The sequence below is a fragment of the Parambassis ranga genome, chromosome 2 (assembly GCF_900634625.1).
Source record: "Parambassis ranga chromosome 2, fParRan2.1, whole genome shotgun sequence".
NCBI lineage: Eukaryota > Metazoa > Chordata > Actinopteri > Ambassidae > Parambassis > Parambassis ranga.
Genome location: NC_041023.1, coordinates 31,044,954 through 31,067,400, shown reverse-complemented (window position 1 = coordinate 31,067,400; position 22,447 = coordinate 31,044,954). Strand labels below are relative to the sequence as shown.

At 39.9% G+C, this 22,447-nt stretch overlaps 1 protein-coding gene across 2 annotated transcripts in view; it reads right to left on the bottom strand.

Moving 5' to 3' along the window:
• LOC114447199 (voltage-dependent calcium channel subunit alpha-2/delta-1-like) overlaps positions 1-22,447 on the bottom strand; it is a 106,878-nt gene that overhangs the window by 34,496 nt on the left and 49,935 nt on the right. For both annotated transcript variants that reach the window (XM_028423336.1, XM_028423344.1), the window contains exons 4-6: positions 7,078-7,137; positions 4,480-4,515; positions 3,796-3,919 (exon numbers count right to left, since the gene is read on the bottom strand). In XM_028423336.1, coding sequence (XP_028279137.1) covers positions 3,796-3,919; positions 4,480-4,515; positions 7,078-7,137 — 220 coding nt within the window. The remainder of the gene's footprint in view (positions 1-3,795; positions 3,920-4,479; positions 4,516-7,077; positions 7,138-22,447) is intronic.

The window sequence follows — 22,447 nt, the reverse complement described above, 5'->3', positions numbered from 1 at the left end:
AATCAGCAGGACTAATGCGGGGGAGAGAGACGGTGGCACATTTGTCTTCACACAGCACACTATTAATATGCTTAATAAAGTGGAGTGATGAAGAAAGGATGGAATGATAGAGGGCGAAGGTGAAAAGTATGAAAAAAACACAAACACAACAAAGAAAAGGAAGAGAAAAAAAGAAAAGGATGAGGTGCGTGGGTTTGTGGAGAATGTGTACCACGATTAAAGAGGAGGACGATACATCTCCCCTTCAGCATCAGTAAAAGCCACAAGGACGCCAGCCTCGTCTAGACAAAGTCCCCTAATCAAGTTAGCAGTGCAACAAGACAGAACACCAGGGCGTGTCTAAGAGTGTGTGTGTCTCCCTTTTACGCATACACACACACACACACACACACACAGACACACTCAGATACACATCATTGCTATGGCAACACTGACAGTGTTGGCCAGCCAGAGAGGCAGCAGTGTGGCAGCCTGTCCTTGGAGAAAGAAATGTAGAGAGAGTGGGAGAAAGAGAGAGAGGGGGGAGACAACACCACCAGTACAGCTTTACTAACAAGAACTTCACCCAGACTCCACCTACGAAGCGGTGTCGTTGTCCAGAACAGCTAAAGTTTGAATGCCATGCAGGAACTTTATTTATTTGTTGCGCAATTTGCCTGGGTCAAAGTTGTACTTTATCACATCACAAAGACTACAGCTAACAGGGAACTACTGCGACTGTATGCTCAGTTGACCACAACGTCACCATAAAATATCTAACCTGTGGCAACAGTGTGTGACACATTTTAAAAATGTAAATGCAGACACTCATTGATGGCCCAATGATGGTCTGGTGTATGCACTAAAGTCAATTATAAGGGTTGCTTAAGTACCACCCCAACAACAGCCCAAAAAAGGTAGGGTTTTTGAATGTTTTCTGTATTAGACTTGCCTTGCTGCCTACAAAAAAGTTTCCTATTTGTCATAAAGGGGTGCTTTTGTCCAGCTGTATCGGCTCAGCTCTATTCAGCAGCAATGTAAACTTGAGACCAAGGTGGACATGATGATAACCTATCCTATCCATCCTCTCATACAGAAGGAGGGGAGGGGAGCCCAGACCTGTCACATCAATAAAATACATTCCTTTTCAAATCCTTTGCTGAAAGTGGTTTCTGAATTGACACGTAGCTTTGGTGGGTACAATACAGCTAAGTCCATCGACTTACTGTAACTGAGAAGAAATACTGGAAGTAAGAGGAAACAGCTCACACAGCTCTCTATAAAGTTCAGAAATGTCAGGACTTCAAAGTTCAGTAATTAGCACCATGAAAGCACTGCCTCCTCATTTTCTTTCCTTTTTCCTTACACTACACACTCTCACCTAGAAAAATGGTTTAAGATCGAAAACTGAGATTAACAGCTAACCTAGTAAAATGTTGTTTTGTGCTTAAATAATGACTGCAGATGCAGCTTTCACTGTGCATTGGTATCTTTCCTGAGAAAATAAGAATAATTCACTTAAAATTACAAAACAAAGAAGGAATAAACTAATCAAAACTCAAGGGTTGTAAAACAAAAAAAAACAGAAGGACGGACTGATGAATCAGACTTGGAACAACCCCTACCACCCCCCACCACCTTCCTGCCCTTTCATCATTATAACTGCTGCTTGTAAAAATAACTAAGGACTAAGCATTTGGCCATTTAGCAATGACAAAAATGTCTGCACAGTCAGAGGCCTCAGAGGCCCGTCACTCTGCACATTTATAGTACGACTTATGCGAAGTGACTCGCTGTATAAGGGCATTAGAGTCACGTGACTGAGTCCACCACATTTAGCAGAGCCACTGAAGATCATTACCGAAATTGAAATTGAATGCTCAATCAATGCCCATCAATGCTGTACGCCTGTGTGAGGACTTTTTCTTTCATGCCTGCTGCGTTCATGTGTAGTGAAATGAAGTATGCAACATGAAATTATGCTATGGTGTGTAGAAAGTGTCGTGTTAAGCAGAGTGTTACTATACTATAACTGTAGGCTTCTCATCATTTTCTGAGGCTGCACCTGTGCTTTCCTATTGATATCAAAGTGTGTATCCTGACATGCCTCTATTGCTACATATCTTGTGTGTTTGTGTGTGTGTCAGAGTGTCCTTGCATTGTAGTCGTCAGTGCCCTAGAATAAGACCATAGAGGATACCCAGAGGATATGTCTCTGTGTGTGCATGCATGTGTGTAGTCGAATGACCATGCACTGGTCTGATCTGACACATTTTCAAACAATAATGCTTCACAAAGACTGCAGAAGTCATTAACTGGGTGCTGACATTCATTTTACAGTAATGCCTGTCTCCAATTTGACGCTGTGAGGTCACAGTGGATAAACCTTCAATTATGAAGCTCCTGATTTGTCTGAATGGTAACAACTATTTGTTATTAGATGCTGTTTGTTTTCCTGCTATCAATGCAGAAATGGAAAACTATCCCTGTGAAGATACTGCTAAGATGCTTAGAATAGTAGGAGATGACGACCCTTTTTATAATCTAGATTTTGAGAGGAACCTCTATGTCAAGAATACACATAGGCAAGAGGGCAGGGAGGATGAACATGTATGTGTGAGGAAAGGACGTCGCACATCACTGACGGAAGAAAAAAAAAAAAAAAAAATCTAAATATTGTTTGCAGCCCTGAGGGAAGGTCAGGGGCTGTCATGGTGAATGTCTGTGCAAAATACAAACCATTCAGTAGTTGCAGGGATATGTTTGTCCAGAACAGTGACAAGTGTGTTAGCATACACGAGCTCCTGGGATTGACTAAAATAATAAATACCAAAGGAAAACAGTTCAATTACTGCCCAGAAAGTTATGTAAATACAGTGAAAGGTAAGAAAAAAAACACGCATGTGTTGCTCCTTTCACACTGGACAAAGAAAACCCACTAACATCTAGCTTTTCTCAATGCTACAACAAGTACAACATTTAGTTGGTACACTCAGAGACTCTTTTGTAGCATTTGCACTGGATTAGTTGTGCACTGCCACGTGTGTTCTGAGTGATGCACTAGCACATAAATTATCATTTGAATTACTGTCATTACGTTACACAACAGACTGCCCCTAACTGTTGGAGCCTTTTGGAAGACAGCAAAACGTTTGTTATAGCATGCTGTCATGTTATGCACTGTGGGTGTGCTTATCTAGAGTGAGTGTGTGTGTGAGAGCAAGTGAACAGAGCAGAGGAAAGCATGTCTCCAGGTAGCAGCTTGTGTGTTTAGTTAGAGAAATTAAGTGTAGGATCAGTGGACAACAATAAAACTGCAGCTCAAGACACAGACATTTGCCACCTCTGCCAGTTCTGGTTGCGTGCTTCAACCCCAGATCCTACGAATGTCAACCTAGACTGTTCCCAGTGGTGCCCACAACCACAAACAAAACTATTTGTAGCACCTACATGTAGAAAACCTCCATATATCTGCTATTTGAGAGTATGAGTCCGAAGAATGCACCAAAATTACTGTAAACAGTGTGAACGAGCAGGGTTGGTAGAGGATGTGAGGGAAAGGAGCAGCTGGTGACCAGGGCAAAGAGGGGGCTAGGAGAAGCATGCTGACCACCGGGTAGCTGGCATTTGGGTTATATATAGAATACAGACTAGAATGGCTTGGTGTGGAACTGTTCACAGTGCGGACAGTGCTGGGAGGCTGAGCTCACAATCATGGGACAGAGTACTGTAGATAGTAGACATAGTGATGACAGGGACAGGGAGAGACAGGAAGCAGGGTGGCAGGCTGAGAGAGCTTTGCACATTTCAACTTACAGCCTTCGTAGATATCAGTGGGGATGTGGACGGCTGTGGTGTTGTAGGAGACGGAGCGTTTGAAGTCTGGGTCAAAGTGGAAGTCGTCTGGAACGTATCTGTTCTTCATCTCCGTCTGATTAAGCTGTAAAAAACAATCATTTAAAGCGACTACCTTTGGTTTGTAAACATTACTGACACAAATGAGGATTCAGTTAAACATGAAGATAAAATTTCTAAAAAATTTTAGGCAGTAAAAGATAAATCCATGAAGAGACAGAGCGCCTGTCAGTCAAATACAGAGTGACATTAATGTGCTGTGAGTGTGTGCTTCTCTCACAGTGGGACAGTGTAGAGGAATTACGAATCCTGTTTATCAGAGCAGAGAGATGACGTCTGAGGCTAGTGGAGGCACTCAGTGCCTCACGCATACTCACTTATTTGAATATGGGGGTCTAAAACATGCACAGGTCATGCAATGCATAAACTCTTGTAAGGATAAAACACAATGGGAGCGGCAGCACACACATCATGTACCAACTGTACACCGAATGATTGGATGATTTTTGTTTTTTTTACCGTCCATCAATCAAACCTCCTATCATGTTTGCTGCCATAGTAATAATCTCTGGAGGGCTATACTGTATCAGGGTTGATGGTGGCTTTTTTTTTTGGAGAATGTGTATCACACAAAGTCATACTTACATCATCTTTGGCATTGTAGTAAACAATTTTGTCAATCTGCGAAGAGATCAAAAGAGAAACAGGTGAGTGACAAAATAATAATAATATTTAATAATTATTATTATTTATTATTATTATAATAATAAATAATTTGTTGTTTCACATATATGTACTTGAGTGTCAGAAATGGAAAGGAAACCTATCACTGGCAGCATGAATGTGCTACAAAAATAAACATTATTTTCTTCATAGACCAGAACTAGAGGAAAGAGTGAGGGGTGAGACAAAAAAAAAATCTGCCATTTGTTTTTGAGATACCAAAAATGCTGAAGCTATTCCCACATATTACTTTACACAAGTTATATTTGCATCTTTGTTTTCTATTTTTCACTTCCTCACAGTGCAGTGTGGTCTGTGTTTGACACTGAGCATCAATGAAATAAGTGGTGTTGTTTGGCTCTTGCACTGCTGGGCTTTCTGTCAGTACACAGGATAGCAGGGCGCTAACGAGCTAGCCTAGCTGCTGACATAAGGATACCCTGGAGCCACAGAGCTGGTTCACTGACTCCCACTACCTGCCTACCACCTCTGGAGCGGCACACCAACAGGACGACAACTACTGCTGTTACGTTAGCTTTAAGAGTTTGAAATCAACTCAAAAACAGGTGATTTAGCTGAGCGAGCAGCATCTCCTCTCTGTTTAACTGCTTTGACTGCATATGCAAAGTGTGGTCTGATGTACGTGTACATACAACAATGCACATATAAAACAGCTGATAGGAGTGTGTCATGATGTTGTCTGTCAGCTTGGGTTAATGTCACCGATGTGCACCTTAAGAGGTGACAATCACACCAAGGTCACACCATTACAGCCCTCAAGGGAGGTGACTGTGAGAGGTGTGACAGATGGAGAAAGTGGATGAAGTACAGAAAAATAGATTTGTTTTGCATTTAGTGGTGGGAGTGATGCACACTGCCAAATCACCAGTTAAAACGGTGAGGATCCATTACACTGGTCTGTTTAAGTGTGTTGAAAAAGATGGCCTGTGTAAGCATGTACAGCCAATTCAAGCTGATCTATGTGGAGCAGGTTTTTGTAAATAGGGTCATTATGATATAGAACACACACACGCAACCGTGTGTGTGTTATTATTGCAGCTGTCACAGCTTTTAAGTGTTTAAAGCCAGCAGGGAGAGGTGCCCAGTAGTACCGGCCCAGTTATCAAAGGTGACAGGCAACAGACGCATGCGCAAAAACACACGCAGCGTGCCCCACTTGGTATTTCTAAAGACAGTTATGGTAATAGCTTGTGACAAACATTACCAAATCAAGCAGGACAATGTGCTGTAAAACTACACAGAGACAGTATGGACATGCACGTTTTAAAACTGAAGTCAGACATAAAAAGGCACGCATGATCTGTGTGCATTGAAAGTACACCCAGGGTAATGTGGGGCTAAAAGCTGGATGTCAGAAAATATCCTGAGGCAGTTGCAGCACAGTCTGAAGTTACACCACAGCTGGGCTGACACATACAAGATCATCACGTTCACTGTCTGGCATGAGACCAACAGTGCCAGATCTCTACATGGTGAGGAGACACAATTACACCAGAATAGGCCACATATATAATTTTATATATATGTGGCACATATTATAAAGTGTAATCAAATATTAGCCAGTAATCAAATATTAGCCAGTCTCAAAGAACCAGTGTGTAGGATCAGGTGATATCTAGATTGGAGGCTGCAACTAAATCAAAACCCCTCACCATGGTCGCCACTTTTAAAACACACAAAAGGGCTGTTTAGATGGTTTGACTGTGACTGGAAATCATGAAGGTCAGTATGGGAATAATTGGTGCCATGTTGGAAGTACCTGACTCCACCTAACTCCAAGCTAATCTAGAGCAGCTAGCAGCTAATGCTTCTTTCGGTTGTAAAAATAAAATGGAGGAAAAAATGCTAAAAAAAATTATTGATTTAATTCAGTTGTGCAGGGATACCTATCACATTAACTAGGAACTTATTGGATTTCCCAGTCAAGAATGCTGGGCCAATGAAAATCAAACTAACATAGTGGATAAACAGATCTACCGCAGGGATTTTCCTCCCTGTTTTTTTCACATAAGAATGACATGACAGTGAATAATGGCAAAACATTTAATGAAGATTTAGTGAATGACACTGAAGAGTTTTTAAAGCTAATGGGATGGATGCCAAAGCTGAATTTTTTCCATCACAGGCACTGAATAGTGGAATGAATAAAATAATAGTGTGTCCCTACAATTTGCTGTACATTTTCATATTATTATTAATACCATGATTAATGGACAGCATCAGAGAGTTAGCAGCCTGTGTGCGTGTTCATCGTGACCACGCCTGGTTGTTTCTGTCTATTATGTAAAATAATGAAATTCCATCTTTTATAGAGTCATTAGAGCGCTACTGTCACTATAATGAGATTTGCCGTCCAATTATTACAATCATATTAGATCATGAGTAACACGTCCCTCCGTCCGCTCCACATATGGAGTTCACGGCACCACTTGGTCTGCATGCAGTGCCGAAGTGTGTTGATAATGAACATATCAGATCGTGCTCGGGCCGCTTACTCACCTCGCTGTTTTCCTGCCAAACGTGTTCCATTTGAAACTTCTCTGCTTCTGTTGCAAGCCTCTGAAAGAAGACACAGAGGGTTACAGTATGCAAGGCCAGGCCTGTAAAGCTTACATTAAACATGAAATATCTGAGCCAGAATCCTGACGTCATACTAAAGTGGGTGTTTACTACTAGAGTCTGTACTTCTGCACAGGTGAGCATGTGGTCATATGTGCACATATCTACATCACATGAACCCTTGCACATTATAATACACATAATACTGAGTGTGGCTGATGCAGTGTGAGTGGTGCATTCAAGGGAAAATACCTCATTTCCTCTCATCACCTGCAGGCAGAAAATAAAACCATGATGTTGCACTAAAATTAGACAGCCACCCATTCCATCTTTTTTTCTCCATATCTGGTCCTAATGACTAGGTTAATGGGTTTATAATAAGCCTAGTTTTTAATCTGTACCTGGTCCAAAAACGCACTGTACTATTAATTTCCCCAGGGAAATATCAAATCCAAGCTCCTATGTGTACGGAACTGCGAGGGCTTCAACTCACGCAGAAAGAGAGGAAATCTGATGGGGGCAAAGGAGTAAATTAATTTATGAAATGAGAAGAGGAGGAGGCGGAGGAGGAGGAGGAGGATACAATCAATTATTGAATTAATTCTGCTGTGAAATTAAACAAGACAGTCGCAAGAATCAGAGCAGCAGAACAAAGTCTGATGTGAATCGCATGTGGAGATGTAATTGCTGTATTTGGGTGTAAAAATCAGATCTTAACTATTACTTTAAACTGTCAGGGAACTTATTAATTTAAAACTACAAATTAGTATTATATAATTGACTGCAAACAGTGATCTAAATGTCCATAAAAGTTGCCAATGTGTTTTTTTTTCACATTCTCTTCTTTAAAAAGAAAAACCATCCACTTCCTCTTTTTATCAATTAAAGCTGAGGCCACATATTAATAAAGAATCCCCACCCCCCGCCCCACCCAAACCCTGCAGATCTGGCTTCAGATCACTCGTTATGCTGCTGCATTGTGCCGTGGGCTGCATCATGCTGAGGGTTGACACTCTTGTTGTTTGAAATGCGGTCACGTCAACAGTTGTGTGTGTCTCATGGGGGGGGGGGGGGGGGATATTTAACACCTGCTGCAAGAGGTGGTGGTGAGACCTCATGGTGAGCGTGGAAGTAGGTGAAAAGAGCCATGTGGCTGTGTGGTAAAATGGACATTTTAATTACAGTTCAGGAGCACATCCTTTCCAGCTGACCACCTATTCCAGCATTGTTATGTTAGAATATCCATGCATGCACACGATGCCTCTTTTTGACGAATATGGGTCTTGGCAGTTGGGTCATGGTGGTCTTTTTTTACTGCACATGTACAAACACACAATGCCTTTGCAGAATTTCCAGCAAAATGACTTCATTTGTGGCCTAAGAAGTGACCTGTTTCCTCTCTGTTCTCCATTAGACTGCTGTGGAGAACACTTCACGTGTATGGAGGCCTGAAAATGCCAAAACTGAATTATTCATTAATAATTAGTTTGATTGCCGTTGCTAGGCAATCAAACTCTTGTTCTTCTACGTCTTTATTATTATTATTAGTTTGATTGCCGTTGCTAGGCAATCAAACTCTTGTTCTTCTACGTCTTTATTATTATTATTAGTTTGATTGCCATGGCAATCAAACTCTTGTTCTTCTACGTCTTTATTATTATTATTATTCTTCCGTACGTTTTTTGGCTCAGCATATCTTCAGAATGCATGGGCCGATTCAAACCATTCAAACATCAAAAGATTCAGCTCATGCAGGACATTCCCGGAAACCTTCAATATTAATTACAAATATTATAATATTAAAAATATTAAACATTTTCCACCCTCAAATTAACATTGGAGTCAATGGGAGAGCCCTTCAAACCATGCCTTTTGCAAAATGCTACTGCTCCTACAAATATTAAGTTAGAGAAACCATTCGAGGCTTAAAATACTTCCAACGTCTTGGTCTTCAAAAGTTGTATTCAGAATTTGGAAGTTCAGCTCCGTCTTCAAATGACAGGGGATTAAAGATGAAGTGGTTTTTGAGGTCTCTTCTGAGTTTAACATTAGTGTGTATTGCGTGGAATGTTGGGAGCTAGAGTGGGTGAGTCATCGCTCAGAGTGCGGGAGGGAAAAAAATTAAACCAGTTTCTGCGTTTCTATCCTGCTGTCACGTCTGCACCTTTTGTCTGACAGGGATAATTTGGCCACCAGTTCGAAGGAAAAATGGTCTGGGTTCTGTTGGTGTCACTCTTAAAACTCAACACCAAACAGTTTTGCCTGTAGATCGAGCTGTTTGGGGAGAGTGCCGGTCATTCCTCCATTAAGACATAATGTAAAACCAAAAACAGAGAAGCAGAGCTGCCATATTTTCTAACTCGCCGCCATCTCCACATCTTCGACATCCCAGACATAAAAATCGTACCAGTTGTAGAGCAACTTCTTGGGATTCTGACGGTGTTCTTATTTTTTGTCTAAAGTCTTCGGTTTGGAGAATATGAGACGTTGTTCGGAGGGTGGTTTTACATAGGAAATGCATTAGGAGGGGGAAAGAGAGCTGCAGTTAGGGGCAGCTCATAAACATTCCGGTTGCCATGGATGCAGGCAGGCAGGCAGGCAGGCAGGGCTGTTACCATGGTGACATGCTGACACACTAGAAGCATACAAAGCGGCCATATTTGTAGTCTTTATCAGACTTTAAGCATTATATCTGTCACATTGATCATCCTTCAGCTGTATACTACTTTTCCACATTCAAATCACACAGCCTGAGCTTCTTATAGTCTTATGGTATTATTCCACCCTCAGACCTTTCATATGGTATATTCACAGGCTATTCTTTAAGGTCGTGACTTCATACTGTTCTTGTCTTCAGCTGTTTCTCTTTCATATCTTCATAATATTAAAACATTTTCTACTTTTCCAGATAAGAGCTTCATCTTTCTAAATTCTTAACTGTGTTTCAGCAAATTAAGTTCAGATTGCAGATTCTCCAGCAATTCAGAGCAATCACTCACATCAGCGTTCAAAGCAATGCTTCAGCTGCGGCAATCAAACTTGCATTTTCTTCAGGAAATGCTTTTCTAGTTATTATTATTATTATTATTATTCTTCCGTACGTTTTTTGGCTCAGCATATCTTCAGAATGCATGGGCCGATTCAAACCATTCAAACATCAAAAGATTCAGCTCATGCAGGACATTCCCGGAAACCTTCAATAATAATTACAAATATTATAATATTAAAAATATTAAACATTTTCCACCCTCAAATTAACATTGGAGTCAATGGGAGAGCCCTTCAAACCATGCATTTTGCAAAATGCTACTGCTCCTACAAATATTAAGTTAGAGAAACCATTCGAGGCTTAAAATACTTCCAATGTCTTGGTCTTCAAAAGTTGTATTCAGAATTTGGAAGTTCAGCTCCGTCTTCAAATGATAGGGGATTAAAGATGAAGTGGTTTTTGAGGTCTCTTCTGAGTTTAACATTAGTGTGTATTGCGTGGAATGTTGGGAGCTAGAGTGGGTGAGTCATCGCTCAGAGTGCGGGAGGGAAAAAAATTAAACCAGTTTCTGCGTTTCTATCCTGCTGTCACGTCTGCACCTTTTATCTGACAGGGATAATTTGGCCACCAGTTCGAAGGAAAAATGGTCTGGGTTCTGTTGGTGTCGGTCTTAAAACTCAACACCTAACAGTTTTGCCTGTAGATCGAGCTGTTCGGGGAGAGTGCCGGTCATTCCTCCATTAAGACATAATGTAAAACCAAAAACAGAGAAGCAGAGCTGCCATATTTTCTAACTCGCCGCCATCTCCACATCTTCGACATCCCAGACATAAAAATCGTACCAGTTGTAGAGCAACTTCTTGGGATTCTGACGGTGTTCTTATTTTTCGTCTAAAGTCTTCGGTTTGGAGAATATGAGACGTTGTTCGGAGGGTGGTTTTACATAGGAAATGCATTAGGAGGGGGAAAGAGAGCTGCAGTTAGGGGCAGCTGATAAACATTCCGGTTGCCATGGATGCAGGCAGGCAGGCAGGCAGGCAGGGCCGTTACCATGGTGACAGACTGACTCACTAGAAGCATACAAAGCGGCCATATTTGTAGTCTTTATCAGACTTTAAGCATTATATCTGTCATATTGATCATCCTTCAGCTGTATACTACTTTTCCACATTCAAATCACACAGCCTGAGCTTCTTATAGTCTTATGGTATTATTCCACCCTCAGACCTTTCATATGGTATATTCACAGGCTATTCTTTAAGGTCGTGACTTCATACTGTTCTTGTCTTCAGCTGTTTCTCTTTCATATCTTCATAACATTAAAACATTTTCTACTTTTCCAGATAAGAGCTTCATCTTTCTAAATTCTTAACTGTGTTTCAGCAAATTAAGTTCAGATTGCAGATTCTCCAGCAATTCAGAGCAATCGTTCACATCAGCATTCAAAGCAATGCTTCAGCTGCGGCAATCAAACTTGCATTTTCTTCAGGAAATGCTTTTCTAGTTAGTTTGATTGCCATGGCAATCAAACTCTTGTTCTTCTACGTCTTTATTATTAGTTTGATTGCTGCAAAGCAATCAAACTCTTGTTCTTCTACGTCTTTATTATTATTAGTTTGATTGCCGTTGCTAGGCAATCAAACTCTTGTTCTTCTACGTCTTTATTATTATTATTATTATTATTATTATTATTCTTCCGTACGTTTTTTGGCTCAGCATATCTTCAGAATGCATGGGCCGATTCAAACCATTCAAACATCAAAAGATTCAGCTCATTCAGGACATTCCCGGAAACCTTCAATAATAATTACAAATATTATAATATTAAAAATATTAAACATTTTCCACCCTCAAATTAACATTGGAGTCAATGGGAGAGCCCTTCAAACCATGCATTTTGCAAAATGCTACTGCTCCTACAAATATTAAGTTAGAGAAACCATTCGAGGCTTAAAATACTTCCAACGTCTTGGTCTTCAAAAGTTGTATTCAGAATTTGGAAGTTCAGCTCCGTCTTCAAATGATAGGGGATTAAAGATGAAGTGGTTTTTGAGGTCTCTTCTGAGTTTAACATTAGTGTGTATTGCGTGGAATGTTGGGAGCTAGAGTGGGTGAGTCATCGCTCAGAGTGCGGGAGGGAAAAAAATTAAACCAGTTTCTGCGTTTCTATCCTGCTGTCACGTCTGCACCTTTTATCTGACAGGGATAATTTGGCCACCAGTTCGAAGGAAAAATGGTCTGGGTTCTGTTGGTGTCGGTCTTAAAACTCAACACCAAACAGTTTTGCCCGTAGATCGAGCTGTTCGGGGAGAGTGCCGGTCATTCCTCCATTAAGACATAATGTAAAACCAAAAACAGAGAAGCAGAGCTGCCATATTTTCTAACTCACCGCCATCTCCACATCTTCGACATCCCAGACATAAAAATCGTACCAGTTGTAGAGCAACTTCTTGGGATTCTCACGGTGTTCTTATTTTTTGTCTAAAGTCTTCGGTTTGGAGAATATGAGACGTTGTTCGGAGGGTGGTTTTACATAGGAAATGCATTAGGAGGGGGAAAGAGAGCTGCAGTTAGGGGCAGCTCATAAACATTCCGGTTGCCATGGATGCAGGCAGGCAGGCAGGCAGGCAGGGCCGTTACCATGGTGACAGACTGACTCACTAGAAGCATACAAAGCAGCCATATTTGTAGTCTTTATCAGACTTTAAGCATTATATCTGTCATATTGATCATCCTTCAGCTGTATACTACTTTTCCACATTCAAATCACACAGCCTGAGCTTCTTATAGTCTTATGGTATTATTCCACCCTCAGACATTTCATATGGTATATTCACAGGCTATTCTTTCAGGTCGTGACTTCATACTGTTCTTGTCTTCAGCTGTTTCTCTTTCATATCTTCATAATATTAAAACATTTTCTACTTTTCCAGATAAGAGCTTCATCTTTCTAAATTCTTAACTGTGTTTCAGCAAATTAAGTTCAGATTGCAGTTTCTCCAGCAATTCAGAGCAATCGTTCACATCAGCATTCAAAGCAATGCTTCAGCTGCGGCAATCAAACTTGCATTTTCTTCAGGAAATGCTTTTCTAGTTATTATTATTATTATTATTCTTCCGTACGTTTTTTGGCTCAGCATATCTTCAAAATGCATGGGCCGATTCAAACCATTCAAACATCAAAAGATTCAGCTCATTAAGGACATTCCCGGAAACCTTCAATAATAATTACAAATATTATAATATTAAAAATATTTAACATTTTCGACCCTCAAATTAACATTGGAGTCAATGGGAGAGCCCTTCAAACCATGCATTTTGCAAAATGCTACTGCTGATACAAATATTAAGTTAGAGAAACCATTCGAGGCTTAAAATACTTCCAACGTCTTGGTCTTCAAAAGTTGTATTCAGAATTTGGAAGTTCAGCTCCGTCTTCAAATGATAGGGGATTAAAGATGAAGTGGTTTTTGAGGTCTCTTCTGAGTTTAACATTAGTGTGTATTGCGTGGAATGTTGGGAGCTAGAGTGGGTGAGTCATCGCTCAGAGTGCGGGAGGGAAAAAAATTAAACCAGTTTCTGCGTTTCTATCCTGCTGTCACGTCTGCACCTTTTATCTGACAGGGATAATTTGGCCACCAGTTCGAAGGAAAAATGGTCTGGGTTCTGTTGGTGTCGGTCTTAAAACTCAACACCAAACAGTTTTGCCTGTAGATCGAGCTGTTCGGGGAGAGTGCCGGTCATTCCTCCATTAAGACATAATGTAAAACCAAAAACAGAGAAGCAGAGCTGCCATATTTTCTAACTCGCCGCCATCTCCACATCTTCGACATCCCAGACATAAAAATCGTACCAGTTGTAGAGCAACTTCTTGGGATTCTGACGGTGTTCTTATTTTTTGTCTAAAGTCTTCGGTTTGGAGAATATGAGACGTTGTTCGGAGGGTGGTTTTACATAGGAAATGCATTAGGAGGGGGAAAGAGAGCTGCAGTTAGGGGCAGCTGATAAACATTCCGGTTGCCATGGATGCAGGCAGGCAGGCAGGCAGGCAGGGCTGTTACCATGGTGACAGACTGACTCACTAGAAGCATACAAAGCAGCCATATTTGTAGTCTTTATCAGACTTTAAGGATTATATCCGTCATATTGATCATCCTTCAGCTGTATACTACTTTTCCACATTCAAATCACACAGCCTGAGCTTCTTATAGTCTTATGGTATTATTCCACCCTCAGACCTTTCATATGGTATATTCACAGGCTATTCTTTAAGGTCGTAACTTCATACTGTTCTTGTCTTCAGCTGTTTCTCTTTCATATCTTCATAATATTAGAACATTTTCTACTTTTCCAGATAAGAGCTTCATCTTTCTAAATTCTTAACTGTGTTTCAGCAAATTAAGTTCAGATTGCAGTTTCTCCAGCAATTCAGAGCAATCACTCACATCAGCGTTCAAAGCAATGCTTCAGCTGCGGCAATCAAACTTGCATTTTCTTCAGGAAATGCTTTTCTAGTTATTATTAGTTTGATTGCCATGGCAATCAAACTCTTGTTCTTCTACGTCTTTATTAGTTTGATTGCCATGGCAATCAAACTCTTGTTCTTCTACGTCTTTATTATTATTAGTTTGATTGCCGTTGCTAGGCAATCAAACTCTTGTTCTTCTACGTCTTTATTATTAGTTTGATTGCAGAGCAATCAAACTTTAGTTCTTCTACTTCTTTATTTTTATTATTATTATTATTATTATTATTATTATTATTATTATATTTTCTTCCGTACACTTTTTGGCTCAGCGTATCTTGGGCATACTTTGTGCTATTGAAACCGTTCAAATGTCAAAATGTGCAGCTTATTGAGGACATGATGGGTCAACTTTTAGTTTTTTTCAGCTATTTATAGTTTTTAAAATATTAAGCGTTTTATAAAATTAATTTAACATTGAAGTCTATGAGAGATTTTTCAACTTTTAAAAGCTTTCAGCGTTGGCATACTTTCAGCTACAGAAACCATTCAAAGATCAAAATGTTCAGCTTTTTCAGGTCTTTTCAGCTATTACTTTTCAGAGTTCAGCTATTTATAGTTTTTAAAATATTAAGCGTTTTATAAAATTAATTTAACATTGAAGTCTATGAGAGAGCCCTTCAGAGTCTTCAACTTTTAAAAGTTTTCAGCGCCTGCATACTTTCAGCTACAGAAACCATTCAAAGATCAAAATGTTCAGCTTCTTCTGCTCTTTTCAGCTATTACTTTTCAGAGTTCTCCTGTTTCTAGTTTTCAAATGGTTAACAGTTTTATACCAAGTGGTTTTGAGGTCTCCTCTGAGTTTAACATTAGTGTGTATTGCGTGGAGACTTCAAAGGCAGAGTGGGTGATGTCATCGCTTAGAGTGCGGGAGGGAAAAAAATTAAACCAGTTTCTGCGTTTCTATCCTGCTGCTATGTCTGCACCTTTTATCTGACAGGGATAATTTGTCCACCAGTTCGAAGGAAAAATGGTCTGGGTTCTGATGGTGTCACTCTTAAAACTCAACACCAAACAGTTTTGCCTGTAAATTGAGCTGTTCGGGGGGAGTGCCGGTCATTCTTCCATTAAGACATAATGTAAAACCAAAAACAGAGAAGCAGAGCTGCCATATTTTCTAACTCGCCGTCATCTCCACATCTTCGACATCCCAGACATAAAAATCGTACCAGTTGTAGAGCAACTTCTTGGAATTCTGACGGTGTTCTTATTTTTTGTCTAAAGTCTTCGGTTTGGAGACACCGAGGCGTTGTTCGGAGGGTGCAACCCCCATTAAAATACATGGGATCTGCCTGAGAGGAGTAAAAGGAGAACCACACAGGTGTCTTAAAGAGGGCTTAATTAGGCAGGCAGGGCTGTTACCATGGTGACAGGCTGACACACAGAACTGGCATACAAAGCAGCCATATTTGTAGTCTTTATCCATCATTACGCATGATATGTGCCATATTCATTGCTATGGAGCTGTTTGCTACATATCTACATCAAAATCATTTAGTCTCCCTAAGCCTCAGCTATTATTCCAAGATCAGACAATTCATCTGCTGTTCAAAGCAATTATTCACCTCCTATTCAGATTAATTCAGCTGTTTTATGACTGCTTCAGATATTATTTAGATTAATTCAGCTGTTACATGCAGATTTCTTATTCTCAAAGAGTTCAAAGCAATCGTTCAAATAAGCGTTCAAAGCAATGCTTCAGCTTCTGCAATCAAACTTGCATTTTCTTCAGGAAATGCTTTTTCTAGTTATTAGTTTGATTGCAGAGCAATCAAACTTTAGTTCTTCTACTTCTTTATTTTTATTATTATTATATTTTCTTCCGTACACTTTTTGGCTCAGCGTATCTTGGGCATACTTTGTGCTATTGAAACCGTTCAAATGTCAAAATGTTCAGCTTATTGAGGACATGATGGGTCAACTTTTAGTTTTTTTCAGCTATTTATAGTTTTTAAAATATTAAGCGTTTTATAAAATTAATTTAACATTGAAGTCTATGAGAGATTTTTCAACTTTTAAAAGCTTTCAGCGTTGGCATACTTTCAGCTACAGAAACCATTCAAAGATCAAAATGTTCAGCTTTTTCAGGTCTTTTCAGGTATTACTTTTCAGAGTTCAGCTATTTATAGTTTTTAAAATATTAAGCGTTTTATAAAATTAATTTAACATTGAAGTCTATGAGAGAGCCCTTCAGAGTCTTCAACTTTTAAAAGTTTTCAGCGCCTGCATACTTTCAGCTACAGAAACCATTCAAAGATCAAAATGTTCAGCTTCTTCTGCTCTTTTCAGCTATTACTTTTCAGAGTTCTCCTGTTTCTAGTTTTCAAATGGTTAACAGTTTTATACCAAGTGGTTTTGAGGTCTCCTCTGAGTTTAACATTAGTGTGTATTGCGTGGAGACTTCAAAGGCAGAGTGGGTGATGTCATCGCTTAGAGTGCGGGAGGGAAAAAAATTAAACCAGTTTCTGCGTTTCTATCCTGCTGCTATGTCTGCACCTTTTATCTGACAGGGATAATTTGTCCACCAGTTCGAAGGAAAAATGGTTTGGGTTCTGATGGTGTCACTCTTAAAACTCAACACCAAACAGTTTTGCCTGTAGATCGAGCTGTTCGGGGGGAGTGCCGGTCATTCTTCCATTAAGACATAATGTAAAACCAAAAACAGAGAAGCAGAGCTGCCATATTTTCTAACTCGCTGCCATCTCCACATCTTCGACATCCCAGACATAAAAATCGTACCAGTTGTAGAGCAACTTCTTGGAATTCTGACGGTGTTCTTATTTTTTGTCTAAAGTCTTCGGTTTGGAGACACCGAGGCGTTGTTCGGAGGGTGCAACCCCCATTAAAATACATGGGATCTGCCTGAGAGGAGTAAAAGGAGAACCACACAGGTGTCTTAAAGAGGGCTTAATTAGGCAGGCAGGGCTGTTACCATGGTGACAGGCTGACACACAGAACTGGCATACAAAGCAGCCATATTTGTAGTCTTTATCCATCATTACGCATGATATGTGCCATATTCATTGCTATGGAGCTGTTTGCTACATATCTACATCAAAATCATTTAGTCTCCCTAAGCCTCAGCTATTATTCCAAGATCAGACAATTCATCTGCTGTTCAAAGCAATTATTCAGCTCCTATTCAGATTAATTCAGCTGTTTTATGACTGCTTCAGATATTATTTAGATTAATTCAGCTGTTACATGCAGATTTCTTATTCTCAAAGAGTTCAAAGCAATCGTTCAAATAAGTGTTCAAAGCAATGCTTCAGCTTCTGCAATCAAACTTGCATTTTCTTCAGGAAATGCTTTTTCTAGTTATTATTAGTTTGATTGCCATGGCAATCAAACTCTTGTTCTTCTACGTCTTTATTATTATTATTATTATTCTTCCGTACGTTTTTTGGCTCAGCATATCTTCAGAATGCATGGGCCGATTCAAACCATTCAAACATCAAAAGATTCAGCTCATGCAGGACATTCCCGGAAACCTTCAATATTAATTACAAATATTATAATATTAAAAATATTAAACATTTTCCACCCTCAAATTAACATTGGAGTCAATGGGAGAGCCCTTCAAACCATGCCTTTTGCAAAATGCTACTGCTCCTACAAATATTAAGTTAGAGAAACCATTCGAGGCTTAAAATACTTCCAACGTCTTGGTCTTCAAAAGTTGTATTCAGAATTTGGAAGTTCAGCTCCGTCTTCAAATAACAGGGGATTAAAGATGAAGTGGTTTTTGAGGTCTCTTCTGAGTTTAACATTAGTGTGTATTGCGTGGAATGTTGGGAGCTAGAGTGGGTGAGTCATCGCTCAGAGTGCGGGAGGGAAAAAAATTAAACCAGTTTCTGCGTTTCTATCCTGCTGTCACGTCTGCACCTTTTGTCTGACAGGGATAATTTGGCCACCAGTTCGAAGGAAAAATGGTCTGGGTTCTGTTGGTGTCGGTCTTAAAACTCAACACCAAACAGTTTTGCCTGTAGATCGAGCTGTTTGGGGAGAGTGCCGGTCATTCCTCCATTAAGACATAATGTAAAACCAAAAACAGAGAAGCAGAGCTGCCATATTTTCTAACTCGCCGCCATCTCCACATCTTCGACATCCCAGACATAAAAATCGTACCAGTTGTAGAGCAACTTCTTGGGATTCTGACGGTGTTCTTATTTTTTGTCTAAAGTCTTCGGTTTGGAGAATATGAGACGTTGTTCGGAGGGTGGTTTTACATAGGAAATGCATTAGGAGGGGGAAAGAGAGCTGCAGTTAGGGGCAGCTCATAAACATTCCGGTTGCCATGGATGCAGGCAGGCAGGCAGGCAGGCAGGGCTGTTACCATGGTGACATGCTGACACACTAGAAGCATACAAAGCGGCCATATTTGTAGTCTTTATCAGACTTTAAGCATTATATCTGTCACATTGATCATCCTTCAGCTGTATACTACTTTTCCACATTCAAATCACACAGCCTGAGCTTCTTATAGTCTTATGGTATTATTCCACCCTCAGACCTTTCATATGGTATATTCACAGGCTATTCTTTAAGGTCGTGACTTCATACTGTTCTTGTCTTCAGCTGTTTCTCTTTCATATCTTCATAATATTAAAACATTTTCTACTTTTCCAGATAAGAGCTTCATCTTTCTAAATTCTTAACTGTGTTTCAGCAAATTAAGTTCACATTGCAGTTTCTCCAGCAATTCAGAGCAATCGTTCACATCAGCATTCAAAGCAATGCTTCAGCTGCGGCAATCAAACTTGCATTTTCTTCAGGAAATGCTTTTCTAGTTATTATTAGTTTGATTGCCATGGCAATCAAACTCTTGTTCTTCTACGTCTTTATTATTATTATTATTCTTCCGTACGTTTTTTGGCTCAGCATATCTTCAGAATGCATGGGCCGATTCAAACCATTCAAACATCAAAAGATTCAGCTCATTAAGGACATTCCCGGAAACCTTCAATAATAATTACAAATATTATAATATTAAAAATATTTAATATTTTCCACCCTCAAATTAACATTGGAGTCAATGGGAGAGCCCTTCAAACCATGCATTTTGCAAAATGCTACTGCTCCTACAAATATTAAGTTAGAGAAACCATTCGAGGCTTAAAATACTTCCAACGTCTTGGTCTTCAAAAGTTGTATTCAGAATTTGGAAGTTCAGCTCCGTCTTCAAATGCCAGGGGATTAAAGATGAAGTGGTTTTTGAGGTCTCTTCTGAGTTTAACATTAGTGTGTATTGCGTGGAATGTTGGGAGCTAGAGTGGGTGAGTCATCGCTCAGAGTGCGGGAGGGAAAAAAATTAAACCAGTTTCTGCGTTTCTATCCTGCTGTCACGTCTGCACCTTTTATCTGACAGGGATAATTTGGCCACCAGTTCGAAGGAAAAATGGTCTGGGTTCTGTTGGTGTCGGTCTTAAAACTCAACACCAAACAGTTTTGCCTGTAGATCGAGCTGTTCGGGGAGAGTGCCGGTCATTCCTCCATTAAGACATAATGTAAAACCAAAAACAGAGAAGCAGAGCTGCCATATTTTCTAACTCGCCGCCATCTCCACATCTTCGACATCCCAGACATAAAAATCGTACCAGTTGTAGAGCAACTTCTTGGGATTCTGACGGTGTTCTTATTTTTTGTCTAAAGTCTTCGGTTTGGAGAATATGAGACGTTGTTCGGAGGGTGGTTTTACATAGGAAATGCATTAGGAGGGGGAAAGAGAGCTGCAGTTAGGGGCAGCTCATAAACATTCCGGTTGCCATGGATGCAGGCAGGCAGGCAGGCAGGCAGGGCCGTTACCATGGTGACAGACTGACTCACTAGAAGCATACAAAGCAGCCATATTTGTAGTCTTTATCAGACTTTAAGCATTATATCTGTCATATTGATCATCCTTCAGCTGTATACTACTTTTCCACATTCAAATCACACAGCCTGAGCTTCTTATAGTCTTATGGTATTATTCCACCCTCAGACCTTTCATATGGTATATTCACAGGCTATTCTTTCAGGTCGTGACTTCATACTGTTCTTGTCTTCAGCTGTTTCTCTTTCATATCTTCATAATATTAAAACATTTTCTACTTTTCCAGATAAGAGCTTCATCTTTCTAAATTCTTAACTGTGTTTCAGCAAATTAAGTTCAGATTGCAGTTTCTCCAGCAATTCAGAGCAATCGTTCACATCAGCATTCAAAGCAATGCTTCAGCTGCGGCAATCAAACTTGCATTTTCTTCAGGAAATGCTTTTCTAGTTATTATTATTCTTCCGTACGTTTTTTGGCTCAGCATATCTTCAGAATGCATGGGCCGATTCAAACCATTCAAACATCAAAAGATTCAGCTCATTCAGGACATTCCCGGAAACCTTCAATAATAATTACAAATATTATAATATTAAAAATATTAAACATTTTCCACCCTCAAATTAACATTGGAGTCAATGGGAGAGCCCTTCAAACCATGCATTTTGCAAAATGCTACTGCTCCTACAAATATTAAGTTAGAGAAACCATTCGAGGCTTAAAATACTTCCAACGTCTTGGTCTTCAAAAGTTGTATTCAGAATTTGGAAGTTCAGCTCCGTCTTCAAATGATAGGGGATTCAAGATGAAGTGGTTTTTGAGGTCTCTTCTGAGTTTAACATTAGTGTGTATTGCGTGGAATGTTGGGAGCTAGAGTGGGTGAGTCATCGCTCAGAGTGCGGGAGGGAAAAAAATTAAACCAGTTTCTGCGTTTCTATCCTGCTGTCACGTCTGCACCTTTTATCTGACAGGGATAATTTGGCCACCAGTTCGAAGGAAAAATGGTCTGGGTTCTGTTGGTGTCGGTCTTAAAACTCAACACCAAACAGTTTTGCCTGTAGATCGAGCTGTTCGGGGAGAGTGCCGGTCATTCCTCCATTAAGACATAATGTAAAACCAAAAACAGAGAAGCAGAGCTGCCATATTTTCTAACTCGCCGCCATCTCCACATCTTCGACATCCCAGACATAAAAATCGTACCAGTTGTAGAGCAACTTCTTGGGATTCTGACGGTGTTCTTATTTTTCGTCTAAAGTCTTCGGTTTGGAGAATATGAGACGTTGTTCGGAGGGTGGTTTTACATAGGAAATGCATTAGGAGGGGGAAAGAGAGCTGCAGTTAGGGGCAGCTGATAAACATTCCGGTTGCCATGGATGCAGGCAGGCAGGCAGGCAGGCAGGGCCGTTACCATGGTGACAGACTGACTCACTAGAAGCATACAAAGCGGCCATATTTGTAGTCTTTATCAGACTTTAAGCATTATATCTGTCATATTGATCATCCTTCAGCTGTATACTACTTTTCCACATTCAAATCACACAGCCTGAGCTTCTTATAGTCTTATGGTATTATTCCACCCTCAGACCTTTCATATGGTATATTCACAGGCTATTCTTTAAGGTCGTGACTTCATACTGTTCTTGTCTTCAGCTGTTTCTCTTTCATATCTTCATAATATTAAAACATTTTCTACTTTTCCAGATAAGAGCTTCATCTTTCTAAATTCTTAACTGTGTTTCAGCAAATTAAGTTCAGATTGCAGATTCTCCAGCAATTCAGAGCAATCGTTCACATCAGCGTTCAAAGCAATGCTTCAGCTGCGGCAATCAAACTTGCATTTTCTTCAGGAAATGCTTTTCTAGTTATTATTATTATTCTTCCGTACGTTTTTTGGCTCAGCATATCTTCAGAATGCATGGGCCGATTCAAACCATTCAAACATCAAAAGATTCAGCTCATTAAGGACATTCCCGGAAACCTTCAATAA